The 23,052-nt window shown below is 43.2% G+C and overlaps 1 protein-coding gene across 1 annotated transcript in view; it reads right to left on the minus strand.

Moving 5' to 3' along the window:
• The window catches only part of LOC121867229 (E3 ubiquitin-protein ligase SH3RF3-like), a gene marked incomplete in the record, with an annotated part of 60,677 nt that overhangs the window by 19,356 nt on the left and 18,269 nt on the right, over positions 1-23,052 (minus strand). Inside the window, 1 exon segment of the mRNA XM_042367079.1 lies at positions 21,087-21,581. Coding sequence (XP_042223013.1) covers positions 21,087-21,581 — 495 coding nt within the window.

The raw sequence follows: 23,052 nt of genomic DNA on the forward strand, positions 1-23,052 counted from the left end.
CTCCAACAACCACCACCCACACACACATACTCAACAACAACCACCCACATACACACACACTCAACCACTACCCACACACGTACACACGTTTCAAGCAATACCCACATGCGTTTCCAATAGCCACCACCCACACACACACACACACACACTCCAATAACCGCACACACACACACACACACACTTCTACAACCACCACCCACACACTCAACAACCAACACCCACACGCTCCTACAACCACCACCACCCCTCCTACAACCACCACCCACACCTCCTACATTTACACACACTCCTACAACCACCACCCACACACTCCAACAACCACTGCCCACACACACACACATTCCAACAACCACCCACATACACACATTCAACAACCACCACCCACACACACACACACACACACACACACACACACACACACACACTCCAGCCAACCACACACACACACACACACACACACTTCTACAACCACCACCCACACACACTCCAACAACCAACACCCACACACTCCTACACAGCCACCACCCACTGCCTCCTACAACCACCACCACACACTCCTACAACCACCACCACACTCCCTACAACCACACACATACACACACACTCAACAACCACCACCCCACACACTCCTACAACCACCACCCACACTCTCCACAACCACCACCCACACACTCCCTGCAACCACCACCCACACACTCCTACAACCATCACCCACACACTCCTGACCACCACCACCTCCTACAACCACCACACACACACTCCTACAACCACCACCCACACACTCCTACAACCACCACCCACACACACTCCAACAACCACCACCCACACACTCCAACAACAACCACCACCCACACACTCTGTACCACCCACACACACCAACAATCACCACCCATACACTCCAACAACAACCACCCACACCTCCCACCACGTACACCACCCACGCTCCTACAACCACCACCCACACCTCCTACAACCACAACCCACACACTCCTACAACCACCACCCACCCGCTCCAACAACCACCACCCACACACACTCCAACAACAACCACCACCCACACACTTCTACAACCACAACCACACACTCCAGCAACCATCACCCACACTCCTACAACCACCACCCACACACTCCTACAACCACCGCCACGCTCTACAACCACCACCCACACACTCCTACAGCCACCACCCACCTCCTACAATACCACACACATACACACACCTCCAACAACCACCACCCACACACTCCTACAACCCACCACCCACATCCACCTGGCTATACACACACTCCTACAGCCATCACCCACACACTCTACAACCACCACCCACACTCCTGCAACCACCACACACACACACTGCTCCTACAACCACCACCCACACACACTCCACAATACCACCCACTTACATAACAACCACCACCCCACACACTCCTACAGCCACCACACACACACTCCTACAACCACCACCCACACTCCTACAACCACCACCCACACCCACACTCAGCAACCACCACCCACACACTCTCCTACAACCACCACCACACACTCCTACAGCCATCACCCCACACACTCCACCAGCCACCACCCACATACCACAGCCACCACACACACCTCTCCCCAACCACCACCCACACACTCCTACAACCACCACCCACCCACACTGCCAACCACCACCACTCCTACAACCACCACACACACACACACTCGCAACCACCACCCACACACTCCTACAAGCCACCACCCACACACACACTCTACAAACCACCACACACACACACCTCCTACAACCACTTGCACACTCCAACCAACCACCACCCACACACTCCAACAACAACCACCACCCACACCTTCTACAACCACCACCCACACTCCTACAACACCACCCACCTCCCTACAACCACCGCACGCTCAGCAACACCCACCTCCTACAACCACCACCCACACACACTCCCAGCCACCACCCACACACTCTTAACAACAACCACCACCCACACACCTTCTGCAACCACCACCCACACACACACTCCTACAACCACCACACACACACACACACTCCAACAACCACCACCCACACACTCCTACAACCACCACACACACACACACCTCCAACAGCCACCACCCACACACTCATACAACCACCACACACACACACACACACTCCAACAGCCACCACCCACACACTTCTACAACACCACCCACACCTCCTACAACCACCACCCACTCCTACAACCACCACACATACACACACACTCCAACAACCACCGCACGCTCTGACCACCACCCACTCCTACAACCACCACCCACACCTCCTACAACCATCACTTACACACTCCTACAACCACCACCCCACACTCCTACAACCACCACACACACACACTCCAGCAACCACCACCCACACCTCCTACAGCCACCACCACACACTCCTGCAACCACCACACACACACTCCTGCACAACCACCACCCACACACTCCTACAACCACCACCCACACACACTCCACCACAACCACCACCCCACACTCCTACAACCACCACCCACACACTCCTACAACCATCACCCACACACTCCTACAACCACCACCCACACACTCCTACAACCACCACCCACACTCTCCTACAACCATCACCCACACTCCTACAACCACCACCACACACTCTACAACCACCACCCACACCTCCTACAACCACCACCACACCTCCTACAACCACCACCCACACACTCCTACAACCATCACCCACACACACTCCTACAACCACACACACACGCTCAGCAGCCCCACCACCTCCTACAGCCACCACCCACACACCTCCTACAACCACCACCCCACCCACATAAGCCACCACCCTCCTACAGCCACCACACACTCCTACAACCACCACCCACACACTCCTACAGCCTGCCATGTGCCACACACCTCCTACAACCACCACCGCCCACTCCTTGGCCCTTACCCGCTCACCAGCCACCCATCTAGCTGTCCTTGCATGCAACACACCCCACACTCACACAACCACCACACGCATACTGCGACACCACCCACACACTCCTGCCGGCCACGCATCAGCAACCTGCATAAGCGGCTGCCTTGCACGCTCTGCAGCCGTCGCCTGCACTCCTACAACCACCACCCATCCTCAGCCACTGCGCTCCTGCAACGCCACCCACACACTCCTACAGCCACCACACGCGCATACCGGCTGCCGCACGCATCGCGTACCTTGCACTCTTTCCCTGGCCTGCATATACGGCTGCCCCGCACACACTCCTGCAACCACCACCCACACACACTCCAACAACCACCACCCACACACTCAACAACAACCACCACCCACACACTTCTACAACCACCACCCACACTCCAACAACCAACACCCACACACTCCTACAACCACCACCCACACACTCCTACACAACCACCACCCACACTCACAACCACCGCCCACACTCCTACAACCACCACCCACACTCCTACAACCACCACCCACACCTCCTACAACCATCACCCACACACTCCTACAACCACCATGCCACAGCCACACGCCAGCCGGCCTGCCACGCTCCAGCCCTTTGCCACGCTCTACAACCACCACCGCATCTGCGGCCACACCCACTGCCTCCAACAACCACCACCCACACCTCCCGAAACTCTCTCTCTCTCTCTCTCTCTCTCTCTCTCTCTCTCTCTCTCTCTCTCTCTCTCTCTCTCTCTCTCTCTCTCTCCTCTCTCTCTCTCCCTCTCTCCTCTCTCTCTCTCTCTCTCTCTCTCTCTCTCCTCTCCTCTCCCTCTCTCTCTCTCTCTCTCTCTCTCTCTCTCTCTCTCTCCTCTCTCTCTCTCTCTCTCCTCCTCTCTCTCTCCTCCTCACCACAGTGGGGGCGGTGGTGCAACCGGCTGTTCCAGTGTTCTCATCTAAGACTCATACTTAGAAGTTTGACTTGATGTGGGGTTCATTCTGCATTTTTAAATTTACCAACCTGCGTTTTGTGTTCTGTTTCATTGTTTCCAGCACCCTCTATTTGTTTAGATAGGTATGTCTATATTGATTATCGGCCTTCCAATGTTTATTGTTACTGTACTGTAATGTAGGGAGACCTGGGTAAAGTTCAAACACTTGAAATTATTCAAATAGTTACCGTTAAGCAGTTCACACCGCGGGATCACCACGTGCTTCCTCAGTCACCTGGCGATCAATTTCTGCGCGTCTTGCTTGTTGTTGATTAGAGTGAGGGAAAATTGATTTTGATGCTGGTAAGTAAATTTTATTCTCTTATGGGTTGCTGTAACATGTGCGAGTTATAAGACATCTGTGTCATCGACAGCCATGATTCTTAGCTTGATTTGTTGCATCCATGACCAGTTCATGTTAGGCTGGTATACCCGTCATTTATTTATATGATCACTGGTGATGCGAGCTGGGATGGTTGACAAGCAAATGGGGCAAGTTGGCAGCACAGTACTGGTACGTACTGTTTCATTTATTTGGTTAGGCTATATTATATTTCTGATTAACTAATTTTGGCGTTATTTACTAATGCACGAAACCCTATTGATGGTCGTAACGGTATACCAGCAACTAACTTTTTTCTTTTTCTTTTCAGGTGATCTGATCAATTTACTTTCTCAAGGTAATACTGTCAATATAGGGGCAGCCACAGATCATGCATTGTTTGGCTCTGCAGGTGTTCTTCCAGTGGACAAGCTTCCCTCGAGATGTTAAGAACTGCTGGCGATATAAATGTGATGACGGAAAGTTTGCAGATGTCTCACTTCGTTATAAGATGGCTGGTTGAACGAAATATGGTATTGGAGATAGGCAGAATGTTCCTCTTCTTGTATGATGCCGGAAGGGTTGAAATTGTAGAATTAGAGCTAGTAAGGAACAAGAATCGCGGTAAGCATTGGTTGAAATGAAAGATTTGTTTGATATCTGTAGCTGTTATTGTCCCCTTGCCTCCTGTCAGGATGGCTTGAGGTGCATGGTTGGGAGTGTGGCGGATATCACCGGCATGTAATTGTGTTATAAGTTCCCCAAGCGTGAGGTGCAGTTTCATGTTGGCGAGGTGATAGAATTACGGTGCAGGGGTTGACATGAAAGTGACGAAGATGTGGGACAGGTGGCGGCAGAGAAGCGCGTCCGACAGAGTTGGAGACAACGAGCAAAAACATAAGATATCGACTGGAGATATTCCTTATGTTGAGGATAATTGGTGTTCGAGATATTCTCTGCCGTCAATACTGATGCTGATTTGTCCCACTGATCCAGGGCTCTGACGAAACCAGTTCACAGAGACGGACGGGCTTCCTACGCGGCGGCAGCGACGATACTTGATTAGTAGTGATTATGCTGGAGCTGCCATTGCTACTGCCACCTTAACTTAACTGACTTTAATAGCATTTATCACAAAGGATGGCCAGGTGCGTTCGTGGTTATAAGCTGCGTCTTGAGACAAAATACGATTTAGAGGCAAAGAAATTGAGATGGCTGGTTTGTGCATTATGGTAAGAAGATGCCTTTTCGTGTGGTGGTAAGAATAGAACCGAGAAATAGGTTAAAGGATGCGTTAGCGAAGAAAGATCGCCATGTATTCATAATTTGAGCCTGGCAATGAATATCTCACACAGCATGTGACTCTTTAGACTAGACGCGGTGCTGAAACTATTCCACGGTTTCTGGAAAAATCTAACCAGCAGCCCATTGTGTGTGTTGGTTGTGATGCTCAATGTAAATGTAGGATCAGAAAATGGAGTCAATAATGTCGAAATGTTGCGGTGCCGCCATTCTTTATATGTCAGCCATTTCTCGCGTTTTATCTACTGTTGGTAAATAAGTGGTCCTGAGCATTGGCGTGGTCCATTGGAAAGCAGATCAAGAGGTCTTTGTCCTGAGCTTCCAGTTGTGCAAGCCTTCCAGCCAGTGGTTTGCCTGATTTCCTGTGTTTTAATGATGTGAAGTGGGGAAAGATCTGTCCTGGGATCAGAAATACCTGTATAGGATTTGTAAAGGAATTTATCACGGAGTGTTGGTGAGGTGTAACTTGGCTGCTATTTGGGCAGTTACTCCTGGTAGGGTGGGCACTGGGTAGAATCATCAGGCTGTATAATTTCAGCGCGGTTGAGTATGGTGTAATAAAGTTTCGTGCTCAATGTGGTTTTACATCCGGTCGCGCCTGCGTAACCTGCGGCTCAAGGGCATTATTCCAGTCCTGCTATATGAAACACCTGGGTAATGAGGAGGGCGATGGTGAAGGCTGTCCAGAAATGCATACTTTGCCAGCAGTCGCTTCTTTTTTGGTATGTGTGCGAATGAGGACATGACTGTTAGAGAAAAAGCTGTCTCAATGATAGAAAAATTAGAGAGAGAATCAACAAGGAAGAATGCTGGCAGATCCCACAGAAGAGGAAGATTCTGATGCCACTGTTTGGCAATTTGTTATTCTGCAGTGAGGAGGGTAGCAAAGATGGAGATGGGAATGAGGATGTGCCTCCTGTAGTCAACATGAAGGTGGTGACTCAGTAAGTGACCAGCAAAAAACTATCATTCACTGATTAGCACAGAATGAGCTCAAGACTGAGCCTCCTTACATTGCTTCTCTGTGTCAAATCTACAGGTTAATGACATTCTTGAGACACCATTAGTGGTGCCCAAGTGGCCAAACAACACTCAGGCTGATTAGAGAGAGAGGCACAAAGTGATGACTGAAGCTTGCACTGAAGTGACGGGATCTGAATCGAGATATATTGGAAGCAAGATTGTCTGAAAATGGTGAGGTTTCTTTCAAAAAATTTCAAATAGACATGGAATTTTCCTCGTGCCTCATGACCATAACATGTGAATTAAATCGATGTCACCCATGTAAATTTATCATTATCCTGGAAAACATTAAATGACACCTAATTTTTGGTATACACTCAGGGTTGGGCTTCAAAGGTGATTTAGCGATCTTTGACAGAGTAGTATATATGAAATGGCAATTTGCGGTGCTGTTTGGCCATACAAGCGATGATGAAATGGCATGATGCAGTATTTGTTTGCGCCTAAGCGATGCCTGAAAAGTTGCTCAAATAAAGTCGTCTGCACCCCTACACCACCATTATATCATTATGTCTAAATCAAATGTAAGTGTGTATATTTTCAGCCACGGCTGCAACTCTAATAATAAACCGTTTATTATTATTATTATTATTATTATTAATTGCAACCACCACACAACAAACACCACACACACACACTCCAACAACCACTTAACAACCACCACACCCACACACACACACACTCAGCAACCACCACCCACACTCCCAACCACCACACCACCACCATCCTACCCACACTCCAACAACCACCACCCACACACACACACACTCCAAGTACCACCCACACTCCAGCAGCCACCAGCCACATCACTCATACCCACACTCCAACCACCACCACACACACACACACACACACTCCACCCACACACACACCAACAACCACCACCCACACACACACACTAACCTACAACAACCACCACACACACTCCAACAACCACCACCACACACCCTACAGCCTCCAACCTCCACCCCTACCACACACACTCCAACAAACCACCACCTCTCAAACACACACATCCCACAACCACCACACTCCTACAACCACCACCCACACACTCACACAACCACACACATCCTACAACCACCACCCACACACTCCTACAACCACCACCCACACCTCCTACAACCACCACCCACCACCACAACCTGCACACACTCCTACCCACACACCTCACCACCACCCCACACACACACACTCAACAACCACCCACACACTCCTACAACCCCACACCTCCTACAACCACCACCCCACACACCTCTACCACCACCCACCCACACACCACCCACACACCTCCTACAACACCGCACTCACCCTCCCGCAACACCACCACACTCCTACAACACCACACACCCACACACTCCCACAACCACCACCCACACCCCCACACTCCCCTACACACACCACCACCACACCACACTCCAACAACCACCACACACCCCATACCACCACCCACACACTCTTTGCACTCCGCAACCACACACACACTCCAACAACCACCACCCACACTCCAACAACCACCACCCACATTCCTACAACCACCACCCACTCTGTACCACCACATCCTACACCACCCACACTCCTACAACCACCACCACACTCCTACAACCACCCACACACACTCCTACAACCACCACCCACCACTAACCACCACCACACACTCCTACAACCACCACCCACACCTACCACTCCTACCACACCACACATTCCAACAACCACCATCCACACACACACACACACACATTCCAACAACCACCATCCACACACACTCTCCAGCAACCACCACCCACCCACACCCACCACACATAACCATCCACATCCAACATCACCCACTCCAACAACCACCCACGCACACACTCCAAAACCACTCCACGCCTGCGCCCCCACACACACCCTAACATCACCACGCCCCCACACACACACACACCCTAACATCACACTCCCCCACACACACGCACACTCCATCCTCCCTCCCCACACAGCCTATCATCCCTCCCCCCCACACTCACCCCCAAAAGGGAATCAAGACAGCATCAGGGTGAGGTCTGTGTGATGCAAGTGTATGTGCCTATGGTGGGTTAAATATCAGCTGTTGAGGTATGGTTGCATGTTAATCCCTTTCCACTCCATCCTCTAATCCCCACACTTTTGTTTTCATTCCATATTTTTGTGTTGTCATATTGGAAGGATACAACTTTGCTCATTTATACTTACCACAACCTCACTAAAAATACTTTAGGGTTTCATGTTTATTCAAGACATCTTCAGGTCATGAGACCCATGAATCCCCACGAAAGGGTGACCTGACATTCCATCAGAAGGTCAGTAATGTGAACCATAATGCACCCACCTCTCCACCTGACATTGAGTAAGGTCAGGTCATGAGACCCACTAATCCCACAGCTCCATGGAAGTGGATAATAACAGTCCTCTGTAAAAACTGCTTCATTCACTTGTATCATATAGATATTTAATTTTAAATATATTTATTTAACAACTTTTGATAAACTATTCTGAATTATTATAGTAAAATGGAAGTTTCTAACTTAATTGCACTACATTTACGGTTAAGTAGTTTAGACTCGGAAAACATCTGCCACCCAGAAACATTCTGGGGAAGTGGACTAGTAATGGGTGTGCAAGATGTCTAGTTTAGACCCTTGACTTTTAGTAACGGGAAAAGATTCGGGGGATAGAATTTTTCGGTCTGAGAGTCGTCTGGTTAGCCTGAAATCTCTCATCCAGGCGGTCTGCACCAATTGTTCCGTAATGGGGATATCACTGTATGCATTTTTTGGTAAAAATCATTCCTGATCAGCAAATGATATTAGCAGTTTTAAGAGCATAATATAACATGATTATCTGGATTAATAACAAAGAATACAGCGGTGATTCCAGTTAACGAGCATAGATTCCAGAAGGTTTAGCCATTAACACCATTGTTTCAATGGGTTTTGGGTAATTGGTTCCAGCTCACCGAAAATTGCCTAAAGTTAACAAAAAAGGTAGTAAAGTACTGTACACTTACTTTGAGGTGTGTATGTAGAAGGCTCCTGGATAATGATGATAATGATGATGATGATGATGATGATGATGATGGGAATTAGAATGGGGGTGGAGGAGAAGGGAGAAAAGAAGGCATTGGGGTGGAAGAGAAGTCACCCCATGGCACCATTTCACCCACAAAATTTTAGTTCACTTGGTGTAATTCAAGATTATTTTCTTTAAATCAACACTGCACTGCATTATATATTGTCAATATGTAAAATAAATTTCAAAATGACCAATAATTTGACTGGAAACACAGAAAAAAAGGGTTTATGTTGAAGAGAGTCTGAAGCAAGATGTTACCTCCACTAAAAAGACACAGAGACTGAAGCCTGCTTGGTGTGTTGACAGGCTGTTTGGCACGCTAAAAACTAGTTTCCCTGTACTTAAATTGTTAAATAATTGTTAAAATGACTAAAAAATTTAATATAAGACTTTTAAAATTAATGAATAGTACAAACTTCTTGATATTTACTAAAATAGTAAGGAATTTAAGCCCTAGAAGCGATTACTGTATTGGCGGACTAATATGACAGCTGGTGTGCAAGCAAAAACATGTTGAGGGGCGCTTGTAAGGAATTCGTTAATCGAGGGAATGCTCGTTAACCGAAGTGAAGAATCTTATGGAAGGTAATTCGTTAACCGAGGGATCACTGTACACATAAATGTAATGGGCATTACAAGAGGACTGTACAGACACAGTGAGGTAGTCGTCACCATTTTTATATAATCGCCATCGACTGTTGGATGGTCATTAAGGCAGAAATAGACAGTGTGGTGACAGAAATACAACACTGAGTTACGAGTTTGGATGGAGGGATGTAAAGGCATAGGGGTAGAGTTCAACTTTATCTTATGCCTAGACATGCGGTTGACCAGTGTTACCAGACCAATTAGGGCATAGTAACCTACAGTATACTGTACATGTGGATGGCTGTACTTACAGCATGATATACAAAAGAAAGGGCTCAATGAAAAGATAAAAACCATTGGTAAAGTCTTAGAATACAGTACCTCTGAGCTGAAAAAGTCATCTAGTGTTAACCAAATAAAATATTTTAAGTGGCTTCACAGTTGTGAAATGGTTAAATTGTTGTCTATGCACACTGCATTTTCAATTTATGTAGAAGCAAATACTGAAGTTGCATTGCAGTGTTTTTTTTTTTTTTTTTTTTGAGGAACATGTCTCCCGATTTATAGTGGATAACTATGATTTGATTTACTACTACAAGGGGTCCCCGGGTTACAAATGAGTTCCGTTCCTCAGTACATTCTTATGTCGTAAGTGTACGAAAGTCGGAACACATTCCTTATGTGCACCATATCATTGCGTAGGTCCTTTTATACATCTTGAATCACTAAATTTAAGAGAAAAGAAGAAATTGAATGACAAAATACAGTAAAGAAAATTAAAGTTTAACACTTACATTGAAACCTGTGGCTGGCTTTCATGTAGATGGGCCTCGCTGCTACGCCATGCAAACTAGCTCTGGTACATTAATACAGTACTACGAACCAGCTGTACTTATGTTGGATTATCAAAATAATTGACCTTATGGGACCTTGTTTGTATCGGCGGGTGTTCGTTAGTCGGATGTTCGTAAGTTGGGGACCCCCTGTACAGTAGAACGTTGATATAACACGAGATACGTTCCAAAAGAGGTCGCTTTAAACCGAATTTGCACTGAATCAAAGAGTTGTTTCAATGGAATAATTTAGTTTGGTTCTTGAGAGAAACACAAAATACTAAAAAGACTGACAGTCTACCCAGATGCACCTCAGCCCATCTCCTAGAATAAACAAAACATTGTTTTTTATAGAATTATGTTAAAACAAACACCCATAAATCAACACAGCTAAAATTATGGGACGTGAAATGGTCTGTTTACTAGCGCTCAGCTGATGGGAAGATGGGGGGGAGGGGTGATATGTTTGACAGTTGATGCCAAGGTCTAGTGCTTATTTATTTATCTGTCCTTAAGAGTGACTTTAAGTTGTTCTCTTATAAAATGTCACTGAACTGACATGTTCCAATTTATTTTTTATAAAGGGTTGAAATCTTTATCTTTTGTGCAAAATATATGACATTTATATTCAAATTATTCGCTGTCTTGCAAGGATTCCAGTAATGCAAATTATATTCTCCTAACTTTAGTCTGTGATATTATATAAGATAAAAACTGTAAGCCCATAACCATCCAACCCTGGCTGGAAAGGGGGGGGGGGGGGGGAGATATGACAGTAACACGTTTGACAGTTGGGGCCTAAGGTCTAGTGAAGTATTTATTTGTTTATTTGTCCATTAGATTGAGTGTTTGTTTTTTGTTCGTAAAATATCACAGAAGTCACCAGGAAGAATATAATTTACATTGCTGGAATTATTATAAGATATTGATTAATTTGAATGTAAACATGCTATAGTTTGCACTAGACAAATATTTTAGCAATCATTTACAGTAAAAGTCTAAAAATCCGGATGCCAGAAATCCGGACCGCCCGAGAATCCGGACTTTTAGGAAATTCAATTTTTTTTTTTTTTTTAGCGGGCTTTTGTGTGTACAGTATGTGCGCATGCGTGAGTGCCACAGCTGCACAGCGACAACAAGCGACCACGCGGTCGCCACTTTAAAAAGAGCAATCAAACTGTGACAATGTATTTAATTTTGAGTCCTACTCTTTTCATTTACAGAGTACTGTACTGTACAAGCCCATAATAATGGCTCCTAAAGTTGATAAACTTCGTTGTGTAAAGAGAAAGAAGAACACGTTGAAATTGAGTGACAAACTTGAAATAATTAAGAAACTAGAACATGGTGTGAGCAATACTGTTCTAATGGAAACATACGACATTGGAAAGTCTACAATTTATGATATAAAAGAGGCAAAGAATAAAATTCTAGAATTCACAGCTTTTTCCTTAAAACTGCTCGTTTTGATAAATGAAGCATGCTATATTTGCTAATGAATAAACTATCAAAATGTACCTGTTCATCTCTTCTTTATTCCTCCTTAAATTTGAATTTTAAAAGTACTGCCTGAGAATCCGGAAAATCCAAAAATCCGGACCAACCCAATCCCCAAGCAGTCCGGATTTTGGGACTTCTACTGTAGTACATTATTTTGAGTACACGTACAGTACAGCTTTACCCTTAGGACAGTGTAGCGTGCCCAGAGAAACATTAGGCGCAAATTTTAAAATATGATGCGCCAGATTGACTCGTGCAAAATAGGAGAGATTCGCTTTAAATTAAAACATTGTCCTTAATTATGGGTGTCGCTTTAAATAAATAATCTTAAATTTAATCACTTTAAATCGACGTTCTACTGTACTGTATATAATTGGTATATGATGAGTTTTTCTGGAATGCGACCCTACCATAAATCAAACTAGAGTAAACCTGTACAGTCATTTCTGCAACAACGCATGTTTTGTCGATGCGATTTGGTTGTAATGCGATTGATGAATATGCAATGTTTACAGTTCATGTTCGACATCACATCACATGTTCAATTGATTCATGGGTTTTGTTTGTGAAGTGTTTTTTGAGAGGTACTCTGTAAATTTATTTGATTTTTTTTGCAAATTTAGTTGTTACCATAAATACGGTATGAAAAGAATAAGCAAAAAGAATGTTTCGCAGTGCGGACTAATAACGATTTACACCAGCGCTCTCTGTTTACATCATGTCATCAGTGGAATTGCTCTGTTTCTGTCAATTGCTCTGTGAAGTGTCCTCCTTGATTTTCGCTGTTTTCTCCAATTTTTTTGTGTTAGCCATGAATATGAAACGACAAGGTAAGAAGAATGTTTACAGGAAGTGTTCTGGTGATCAAATTAACAGTGGTGAATGTAAAAGAAAGGCTATAACACTTGAAGAGAAACTCGATGTGTTAGGCTAACTACTATTTGTTTCAATTTTGAGTAATCTGCACCTAACCCTATTTTCTCCGTAAGTCCTGTTATTTTTATTGCGCGAGTTTCTATAGAGCGAGGTTTCACAAGAACACAACTATCGCGTTGTAGCAGAAATGACTGTACATTGATATCTCTGTTAGCCAGAACAATTGGTGCAGAGCTCTTCCATGGATGAGAGATTTCTGGGTAACAAGAAGACTTTCTCAACCCGGAAAAAATCCCACATCCCCGGAATGTTTCTGAGTGCTGGGGAAAGTTTTCCGAGATTCTAGACCAGGGGTGGCCAACCTGTCGATCACAAGATCTTCTCTAGTCAATGGCATGGCAAAGTTAAACTTAATGATCCATCCTTCTTAAGCTGCCATACAAAAATCCCCTTCAAATTTTACTCATAATCATTGGGATATTATATTTGTTTAGATTTTTTCTGGGAATTGATTATCATTATGGACACATCAGAGCGATACATACAAAAAAAACTTTGACTGTGCCATGCTGTGTGTGGCGGAACCTATTAGGAAGTGTTCGCGTTCATGGGCCGGTGCTGGCTGGTTCCTGGCAAGGAAACTGATCAGCAAACTGTCATCAGTTGTAGGCAAAAACTAGGCAGGTATTTGCTTTTATAAGTTTACAAATACATGTTAAACCTTGTATTAATGAATTTGGTTTTGAAAAAGTCGACTCGATATTGAGGAGTCTTGTCAAAAGTAAAGAGAGAGAATCATATTTGGCAACCTTGCCCAGCGAGCCTACACACTTGTCACCAACAATTCAGTAATTTTCAGTCATCTGCAATACTTAGAAGTGTGAGGTGCTGCCTCTTGATATGGAAAAGTCTTGGGTGATTACAAGAATTACTGACTTTTTAGCTTAGCGACAGTTCTCGCCGCAACCCTAGAGTAGACAGAAGTGTCCACACTAGCCAATGACAATTGCTTATAAAAAAAAAACTAAGAACGTTACGCTGTTACGTTAGTAATTCTCATAGTTATGTAGGAAAAATCATGGAAAAAAGTAATTCTCGTATTCATGTATAACTTAATCTTTTCCAATTATAGGTTATTGGCCATCAACTGAACCAAAAATGAGTTCTGGACTAAGTACTAAAAATACCCAAATTTACCATTTTCACAATGTATGTGAAGACTATTTTTTTACCATGAATAATTTGAAGTGTCTGTGCTTGATCTGCCAAGCGTCTCCAGCTCTAGCTAAGAAAGAAAATCCTGAAAGGCATTTCAAAAGTTTACACAAGAAGTATGATAATGATTTCCCACCCAAAAGTGAGCTATGAAAGAGGAAAGTTCATGAACTGAAATCACAGCTTACTGCACAACAACTCTTTTTACAGAAGCGAGCTCAAAATCAAGGGTAGCAACCATTGCCTCATTCAGGGTAGTCGGTACTTACAAAGCATAAAAACATTTCAAGATGGAGAAATATTCGAGGAGCCTTAGCAGATATTCGTTGTTTGAAAATTTAAAAATAAGTCTGAAATACTGTTTATATTAAGGATGTTCAGTTATCAAGAAACACTGTCATGAGGCGCTGTGAATTTATAGCTGAGGATTTGGGTGAACAACTGTAAACACATACGTGAGTGTGTGTTCTTTTCATTACAATTTGATGGAGTCTACTAATGTGGTCGATACATCACAATTATGTATTTTCATGAGAATGGTGTTTAAAGACATGAGTACCAAAGAGGAACTGCCGAAAATTCTATCATTAAAAGGAAAAACTCGGGATGAAGAATTATTTCAGACTTTCAGTGATTTTGTTAATAGTACAACAATATATCATAACAATTATTGAAAAATATTATTTGTTTACTCTCTCTCTCTCTCTCTCTACGAATCTGCATATTTAATGACAATGGGTGCATATTAGGCTGGCAGATCGCGTCAGGGTAACTGTGGAAAAAGTAGATCACATCACACAAAAGGTTGGCCACCCCTGCTCTAGACTATGCATCTCATCATGACTCTAAACTACGTAACTCATCATCCCATCTCAAAACAAAAAACACTCCCATTACATTTAGATTGCAGGCACTCGTGAAAATATTTACAGCTAGCAAAAAAGCCTATTAACTTTTATTCACAGCATCTGCATTAAAGAGATGAATTTGGTCCCATAATGATTCTGAATAAATACTATACAAGAGTGTTCCAATGCAAGATCCTTAAACAAAATATTTCAACATGATATAATGATGTTGACTCAATTCTTTTATAAAATAATGGTATGAAATACAGTATTGATAATACAGTCAATAAAATCAGTTGTTATTAATTTAGAAACATTTTTTTTTACCCAAATAATTCTGAATAGTTTATCTAAAAATTTGGTTAAATGAATAATTGTATATTTAAAAATAAAACTATAAGATACAGGCCTGCAAGGTGTGAATGGAGCTGTGCAGCCAAGACAGTGGAATTTTCCATCCTGCATGCTCATCACGCACGGAGTTGTATTTATCTATGAAAACACCTCCGTACACGTACAATATGTTGTAAATAAACAAAATAATGTCAACTAATCCTGTACATGTACTGTATATACTGTACAGTAAGGGTGTGTCATCTGGAGGCGAATTTTTTTTTTTTTTTGTTTGAAAAATCGGCCATGGTATTAATGATGTAGTTCTATGTGGAATCATGTGATATCTTCAGATTTGAAAAGTTTTTCATTTTTGCTAGGTAAATTTTAACTTGAAATCTTATGAAAATTCAGTATTCCCACCCTTTTACCAACACCACTAAATAGCTTATTTAAAGTAAAAGTAAATGTATCAGGTTAATTTATTAGGATAAAAATGATCCAGAATAGTAAACGAATGATCTTGACACATTTATTAAATTTAATATTCCTTTAGAAAACAAAATCATCAAATACAAAACACGGTTTTTACTACTACGACCAGTGTTGCTGCACACCATAGAGGAGGAGCTTATGTCTTTCTTGCTTCTGTTTCTACTCATCACCTCCCTGCTGACCACCTGAGCTTGGATGTAGCCTTCCCTCCTCTCTTGGCTGTACACGTGACTGCTGGCCTCGCTCACTTGCTGTACACAACGCTCTATACTCTGGGTGTCACGAGGGGCCAGGCAGGAGTTTGTCGTAAGGTGAGGCTGCAGGAAGTAGGCTCACTGCGCCTGGATGTTATCAGATCTATGAAAGGATCAGTGAGGTCTTGGCACCTAGATTGACTTCAGGAGTCTTCTGACCCTGAAGATAAATCATAACTGATTCGTCATGCCCAGATCCTCTCATAAAGTCTCATATCAAGATCTTTGACTGCCACTCTTCTCTCCTCCTCATCCTTACTGCAGGCATTTGTCTGCCGAGGCTGCCTCGGGATAGGCATACCAGGAAGATCTCCTCACAGTCACTCCACAGTCTAAGACAACCTTCCTTGGCTGACTCCTCAGGAGGCTCAAGCTGGAAGAGAACATGCCTCGGACAACCAGGCTTGATGACTTGACCTTGGTGTTGAACCAATTTAGCAAGTGACACTCCACGATGAATTGGACAATAAGTCTCAGGTTGTGACTGGTTCCCTTCAGTTTATGATGGGCGACCCAAATTCTGCAGAACCTGAGAGCCGTTGTGAGCCACCTGAATGTGAGACTGGACCTATCTGCAGGTAAGCAAGTCTATCAGGCATGACCCCAGTTTTGATGGCACTGCAAATCATGTAACATAATTACTAGTGGTACTCAGATTCGTCAATGACAACAGTATGTGCAAGCTCAACGAGTGGAGGCCAACTGTGATTTTCAAAGCTCGGTTTATTTCTAACTCAGTGGCAGGTCAGCATCTTGCCAAGAGGACCAGACCATCTGTTGTTTGAAGAGTCTTGCCATCGGCTCCTGGATCAGATGTCTGAGTGGCAACTCGTTGGTGTGGAGATTCTGACAATCAGGCCAGCTTCCTCCCAATCTTCCGCTCTATCCATATTTGCTGCCACCCTGTGTTGGTAGTTGGTGCTGTCACCAATGGCACGCAGGGTCTGGTCTGCGTTCTCTCCTGAGCCAGTTCACAATGTTATCTGCCACTATCAGCTGGTTTCCTGATGTCATCTTTCTCTGGGTGAAATGCCACAAATACTTCCTCCTGGTTCCTGGCAGCAGGGTAGTGTTCCTCCTTCACCATGGCAGGGAACAACTTGTCAGAATCTCCAACTTTCACTTGAACACTTTAGTGTCATCCCCCCCCCCTCCATCAAAGAACAAATAATTGATGATTCCATTTCTCTTATCCTTATCAAACTCTCTTCTAGGTTACTGACAAGTTTCTCCTGAGCTCTCCTTACTTTGTTATGATCCTATCACCAGGTGGAACATCATCAGGTGTTATCAAACCGTCAACCCAGGCAGCTGTTGCTATCTGCAGTTTCTGCCGAGACCAGTGTGGTGTCGCATGCTGGCCAGAGCTATGCTCGGGATATCTTCCCTATTTGCGAATCTTATGCAGAGGTTTGGGATCATTATTTTCTGGGTTAGGGACAGTCACCATTCTCCTGGTCAGCACTCGGATCAGCCATGGGAAGTCATTAAACTCTGAATCAGCTTGACTCCAATCATCGGCCTCTTTTACCTCACCTGGGCCTTCTCAGTCTCTTTTCGCAAGCAACTCTTCTCTCATTTCTCTCTGGCGGCAGCCTCCTGTCTCTTGGACTCCGGAATATCTTGGCTAGAAATCCTTGAGAACCCTATAGTCTCTCTCTGTGCTTTGACAAATGCCAGTTCGATCACAGGAATCTTCGTTCCACGCTTGCAAATACAGGAGATGTGGGCCTCGGTTACAGTCACGATCGCATCAAACTCAGGACAGAGAACAGTAGGCACTTGCAAGTAATTATATTAAATAACTGGTCCAGTTGCTTGGCAAAGCTGTCCTTAACTGCAAGTTTTCCTCTCCCCAAGAGATATCTCTTGCCTTTTCCCCAACTAGCTAACAGTCTCTCTCACTAATCTTCTTCTGACATTATGACTGGAAACTGAACTGAGCGTTAGCCAGAGTGTATACAATACTTGACAAACTTTGGTCATATCACTGCTTAGTAATCTTTGTTTGTGCCAGTTCTTTAGTTCTTTTCACTGATTTGCCTGATTAAAACACCGTATCTCAAAGCATCTCTCAATGTAGGCAACTCCGACTTCAGGAGCTCTCTCCCAGACCCAAGATAGTGACTGAGATGGCCGGATTTTTGGTTCCTCGTCCTGACACAAGCAGCCATCGCAAATATCATCAACTTATAAATGCATCAGAATCTGAAACAGAAAAAAATATTGTTAGTTGGGTTGTTAAAGAATGAAGTCAGAAAGCAATGTTCACTATTTAATTGTAATGCACTAATGCAGCTGTACGTTAGATTTTCGATAAATTTCACGCTAAAATTTACCTAGCAAAAGGTTGCAAAATATTGAAACTGAAATTATTTTCTGTTTATATACACTAAAATCTACCAAAAAAGTGATGGGCCATTAGTTTTAGCTGATCTTCCCTCCTATGCTGGTGAGTACTGTACAGTGTACAGTACTCACCAGCAGATGCTGTCGCCTTGAGCCTACCGTAGGCATATTGTCCACTCTGCTGAATGTACTACATAACTGTAATCACTTTTTACATTTTGCACTTCTGACAAAGTGGGGCGGGAGATTAGTGGGTCTCATGTTACAGACCTGACCTTACCTGACGCAATGTTAGGTCACCCATTGTTGGGGTGGAGGATTAGTGGGTCTCATGACTTGAAGATGTTTTTAATAAAGACAAAAGCTAAAGTGCTCCAATGTTTCCCACTTACTGAATGTACAGTACAGTATACAGAACTGTAATAATTGTTTATATTCTTAACACTGCTTTAACACTGTATTCTTGGCTGATTGTGTCCCAGTACAGTACTGCACAGCACAAATTTTATGCAAAAAAGCAGCTAGCAAGAGAACAACCTACTACAATGGCAGCAGAATATGAACTAAGCAATCCAAGCAGCTAGGCCACCCATGCGCCTGACAAGTGGGGACGCATCGGAGCAATATGCAATCTGTGGGAACAGCTGGAAAATTTATATCCAGGCCCAGAACAGAGGTTTGGAGAGATTTTCTCAAAACCTTCTTGGAATTTTTCTGGAAAATGCACCTGATTTTCATCCTCAGAAACTCATTTGTAGACCCAGAATGGAGAGAGGTTTCCCCGATTTCAATTCTGGCTAGTTCCAGGGATCAGGGATTCCAGCTAACAGGGAGATTACTTCCATACAAAAATAAGCATTCCCAGACCCTGCACAGTGGCATGGAAGAGTGTGGGTTAACAGAAGCACACAGAGTGGCCAAACTTGCAAACTCACATTTGAATCTTGGGATGCACTTTAAATGTAAAAAAAAAAAAAAAAAAAGTGGAATGTTGGGCATTATGGACTTTTAAATTTTATGTTTTTAGCTTTGGCTGTAAAGTAAAAACCTCCATAACTTAGAATAATAGGGGGCTCTTCCCTTACCGAAATCAGGCATATTCCAAATTATGATCACTTGTTTATGCCATTACCAACGAAATCAATACACCATTTACCCGAGTTGTAATTTTGTTAATTGTTTTTGTTTAAGTATCAACGGCACTCCCTAATTTACAAAGATCCAGCTTACCAAAAAATGAAATTGTCCTGTGTTTTGATATACAGTACTGTACATACAAAAGTCTGAAGATTAATGGCTTTGTTGACATTCCAGAAGCTTCTAGCAAATGGCAACAGTCTATTGGTTAAACCAAACCTAAGATTGAAGGTAACTTATGCCTGATACTGCTTGTTGTCACATAGTCCATATGAGAGCCTCAAGAACATTACAAACCCTTACATTCAGCCAATAAGGTAACTTAGATGAGGTTTTGTTGCATTTTTCCACTGTTTTTGTACAGTATACTGTACTAGTGTTTAACAATAATGATGTACTGAACAGCCAGACCCCAATTGATGAGGATTCAGAGAAGGGCTTGCTGGTTTATTGAAAAAACCTGAGATGAATGGCCTACACAAAACTGACCTTTAAATAGTTTTGGGATGAATGATGTGGGACATGATAGTTCCTGGTAATTACTGCATAGGGACATAGGAAGACAAAACTTTCTTAGAAAAGATTAAAGCGAGACTGAACTGAAATTCAGTCTCCCTCACTCTTTTTGTTGCCTTGAGGGGGGAGGCGCCCCCCCCCCCCCTCCTGAGTGGGTAAGGTTCTGAGTGGGTAAGACATTCCACTAAATATTCCTTAAGGTTTGGAGTCTTAAGTCTAATTTATGACTAACTGAAGGTTATGTGTATGAATCCTGAACACCTCACTAAACCCTAAGTCAACATATCAAGAGGAGAAGAAAGGTAACTCACACCAAAACATAGGTAGTGTGATTATCACCAAATTATAACCACCCCTGAAGGGTGCAGAGAAGGCATTTAGTGGTTAGGTTATCTCGTGGGTCACTTACTGAGGAACCATAGGTCATATATTTAATCATTATTATATACTGTACAGCAAGAAGTTTACCTGTTTTTGTTGAGCCACAGAGACAAGGACAGCAGATGAAGAAGATATATTTAAGTTACTGTTGCTTTGGGAGTTGACAGCAGATACTGTTGCATTCAAACCATCTTGATTGGCACTTCCTCCTAGATTGTTGCTGCTTATTAAACCTCTACCATATGAGCCTCCACTTCCTCCACCAGCAAACCCAGCTAAATGTTCCCCTGGGGGAAGTGTCACTTCAGAAGTGGTGGAGGGGGATCCTATGTACATCGTGGAAGAGAAGCGATGTAGTGAAGGTGGAGGTGGAGCTTGAGTAAGGGGTGGACCATCTTTTATTTTAGGTCTACCTGGAGGCTGGCTAGGATGAGGTATTGTCTGAGATGGCTTCATGGACTGGCTTATTGCAGACCGGGGAGCATTTTTCATACTTTCTAAAATTCTCATCAATAAAATATTTGGTGGTAACTCATCCACTGGCACCTCTACTAGCACACGACATTCTGGGCACCTTAGCTCCTGAAATTATGAAGTTTGTGTAAAAAAATGTATACACATGTAAATCATATAAATGAAAGCATTAAAGAAAAAAGTTTATGCACTTGAAAAAAAACGAAAATGGAAGAAAATTAAACATAGTAGACCCTCAATATTGGTGGTTTCTGGATTCACAAATTTTGCTAATTCACAATTTAGTAAATCAACTCCCCATTAATGACCCTGAACTATAGTAGTGAACTTGTGATATTTCAAAGGGTTGAAATGTTTATCGTAAAACATGAAAACTCCATTTTATAAACCACAAAATATCACTTAGTGTAACAGCAAATTGAGGGTAAAACTACATTCAGTTCCTACATGCCAATTTAAATTTATTTAAAAATTTATGAATGTTGAATTTTTATATTCGTCTTTATTCTATACTGTATTATATTAAGGGATACTTTCGCCAACAATTTAAGCTCCGTGCTGTACTAAGTTAGGTTGAATTCCATATTTTATCTTTTATAGATCAATAAATATTACAGAACTACCAATTAACCCTATCTTGTACAGGTGTCTGGCATCGTTATCTATTGCAGTACGTAAAGGGGCGAGTGATAATTGAGAGTTAAGTTCTGGTGACTATTATGGCCAGCACAGTTTATTTGATGATTTAAAAAAAACAACAGAACACTGTTGTTTGCATTTCACTAAGTGTGTAGCTTGTCATAGCAACTGCAACAGATATGTTTTCGATAGTCTTGACAATTCAAACTTTGACATAATTGACAAATGTTCATTTTAGCAGACTTAGCACAATACCCAGCACCATGTATAGACTTTAAACATGTTTTACATTTACCTCTCTTTTCTGACCTGTAAGAATGAAGTTCATTTGGCACAACCACAGGGGCAGGTACTGGATTACCAAGCATTATATTGATCTTAGCAATGCTACTCTTTGGCAAATTAACAACCAACCTCCTTTGCTCCATTTGTGGATTACACAGAGATTTCACCAACTCCCACCCATACGTAAATGAATTTAATCTTCTAGGGTTAGTATTTGTATTCATTGAAAAAACTGTCCGTGAATTTACTCTGGCAGTATTGAGTATGTAAGAGGAGGAATTGACAGTCCACCTCTGAGATTTAGTGTTGACAGTGTAAAAATGTGTCATTTGGTCAACAACGTCTGTGCCTCCCTTAGTGAAGTAGTACAGTCTATAGGTAGCTGGTTTGTTTCGACTGATATCTTCAGTAATTCCTAGCAGAGGAGGTACTGTACTGAGGAGCATAATGTTTTTCATTCCTGCACTCTTGGTCTGAGTTACATAGGAATTCAAACAGAGTTTACCATTACATTTTTCCCAGTATACTTCATATGATTTGTCTTGTCTTCCAGTTGTAGCTTGTATTTCTAGGGGTATACCTTTCCTACCAGCATTAATAATACCTATGGCAATCATACCTTCTGACAGGAGCCATTCAAACAATTCCACACTGG

Source organism: Homarus americanus, unplaced genomic scaffold (assembly GCF_018991925.1).
Source record: "Homarus americanus isolate GMGI-L3 unplaced genomic scaffold, GMGI_Hamer_2.0 scaffold6317, whole genome shotgun sequence".
NCBI classification, from domain to species: domain Eukaryota; kingdom Metazoa; phylum Arthropoda; class Malacostraca; order Decapoda; family Nephropidae; genus Homarus; species Homarus americanus.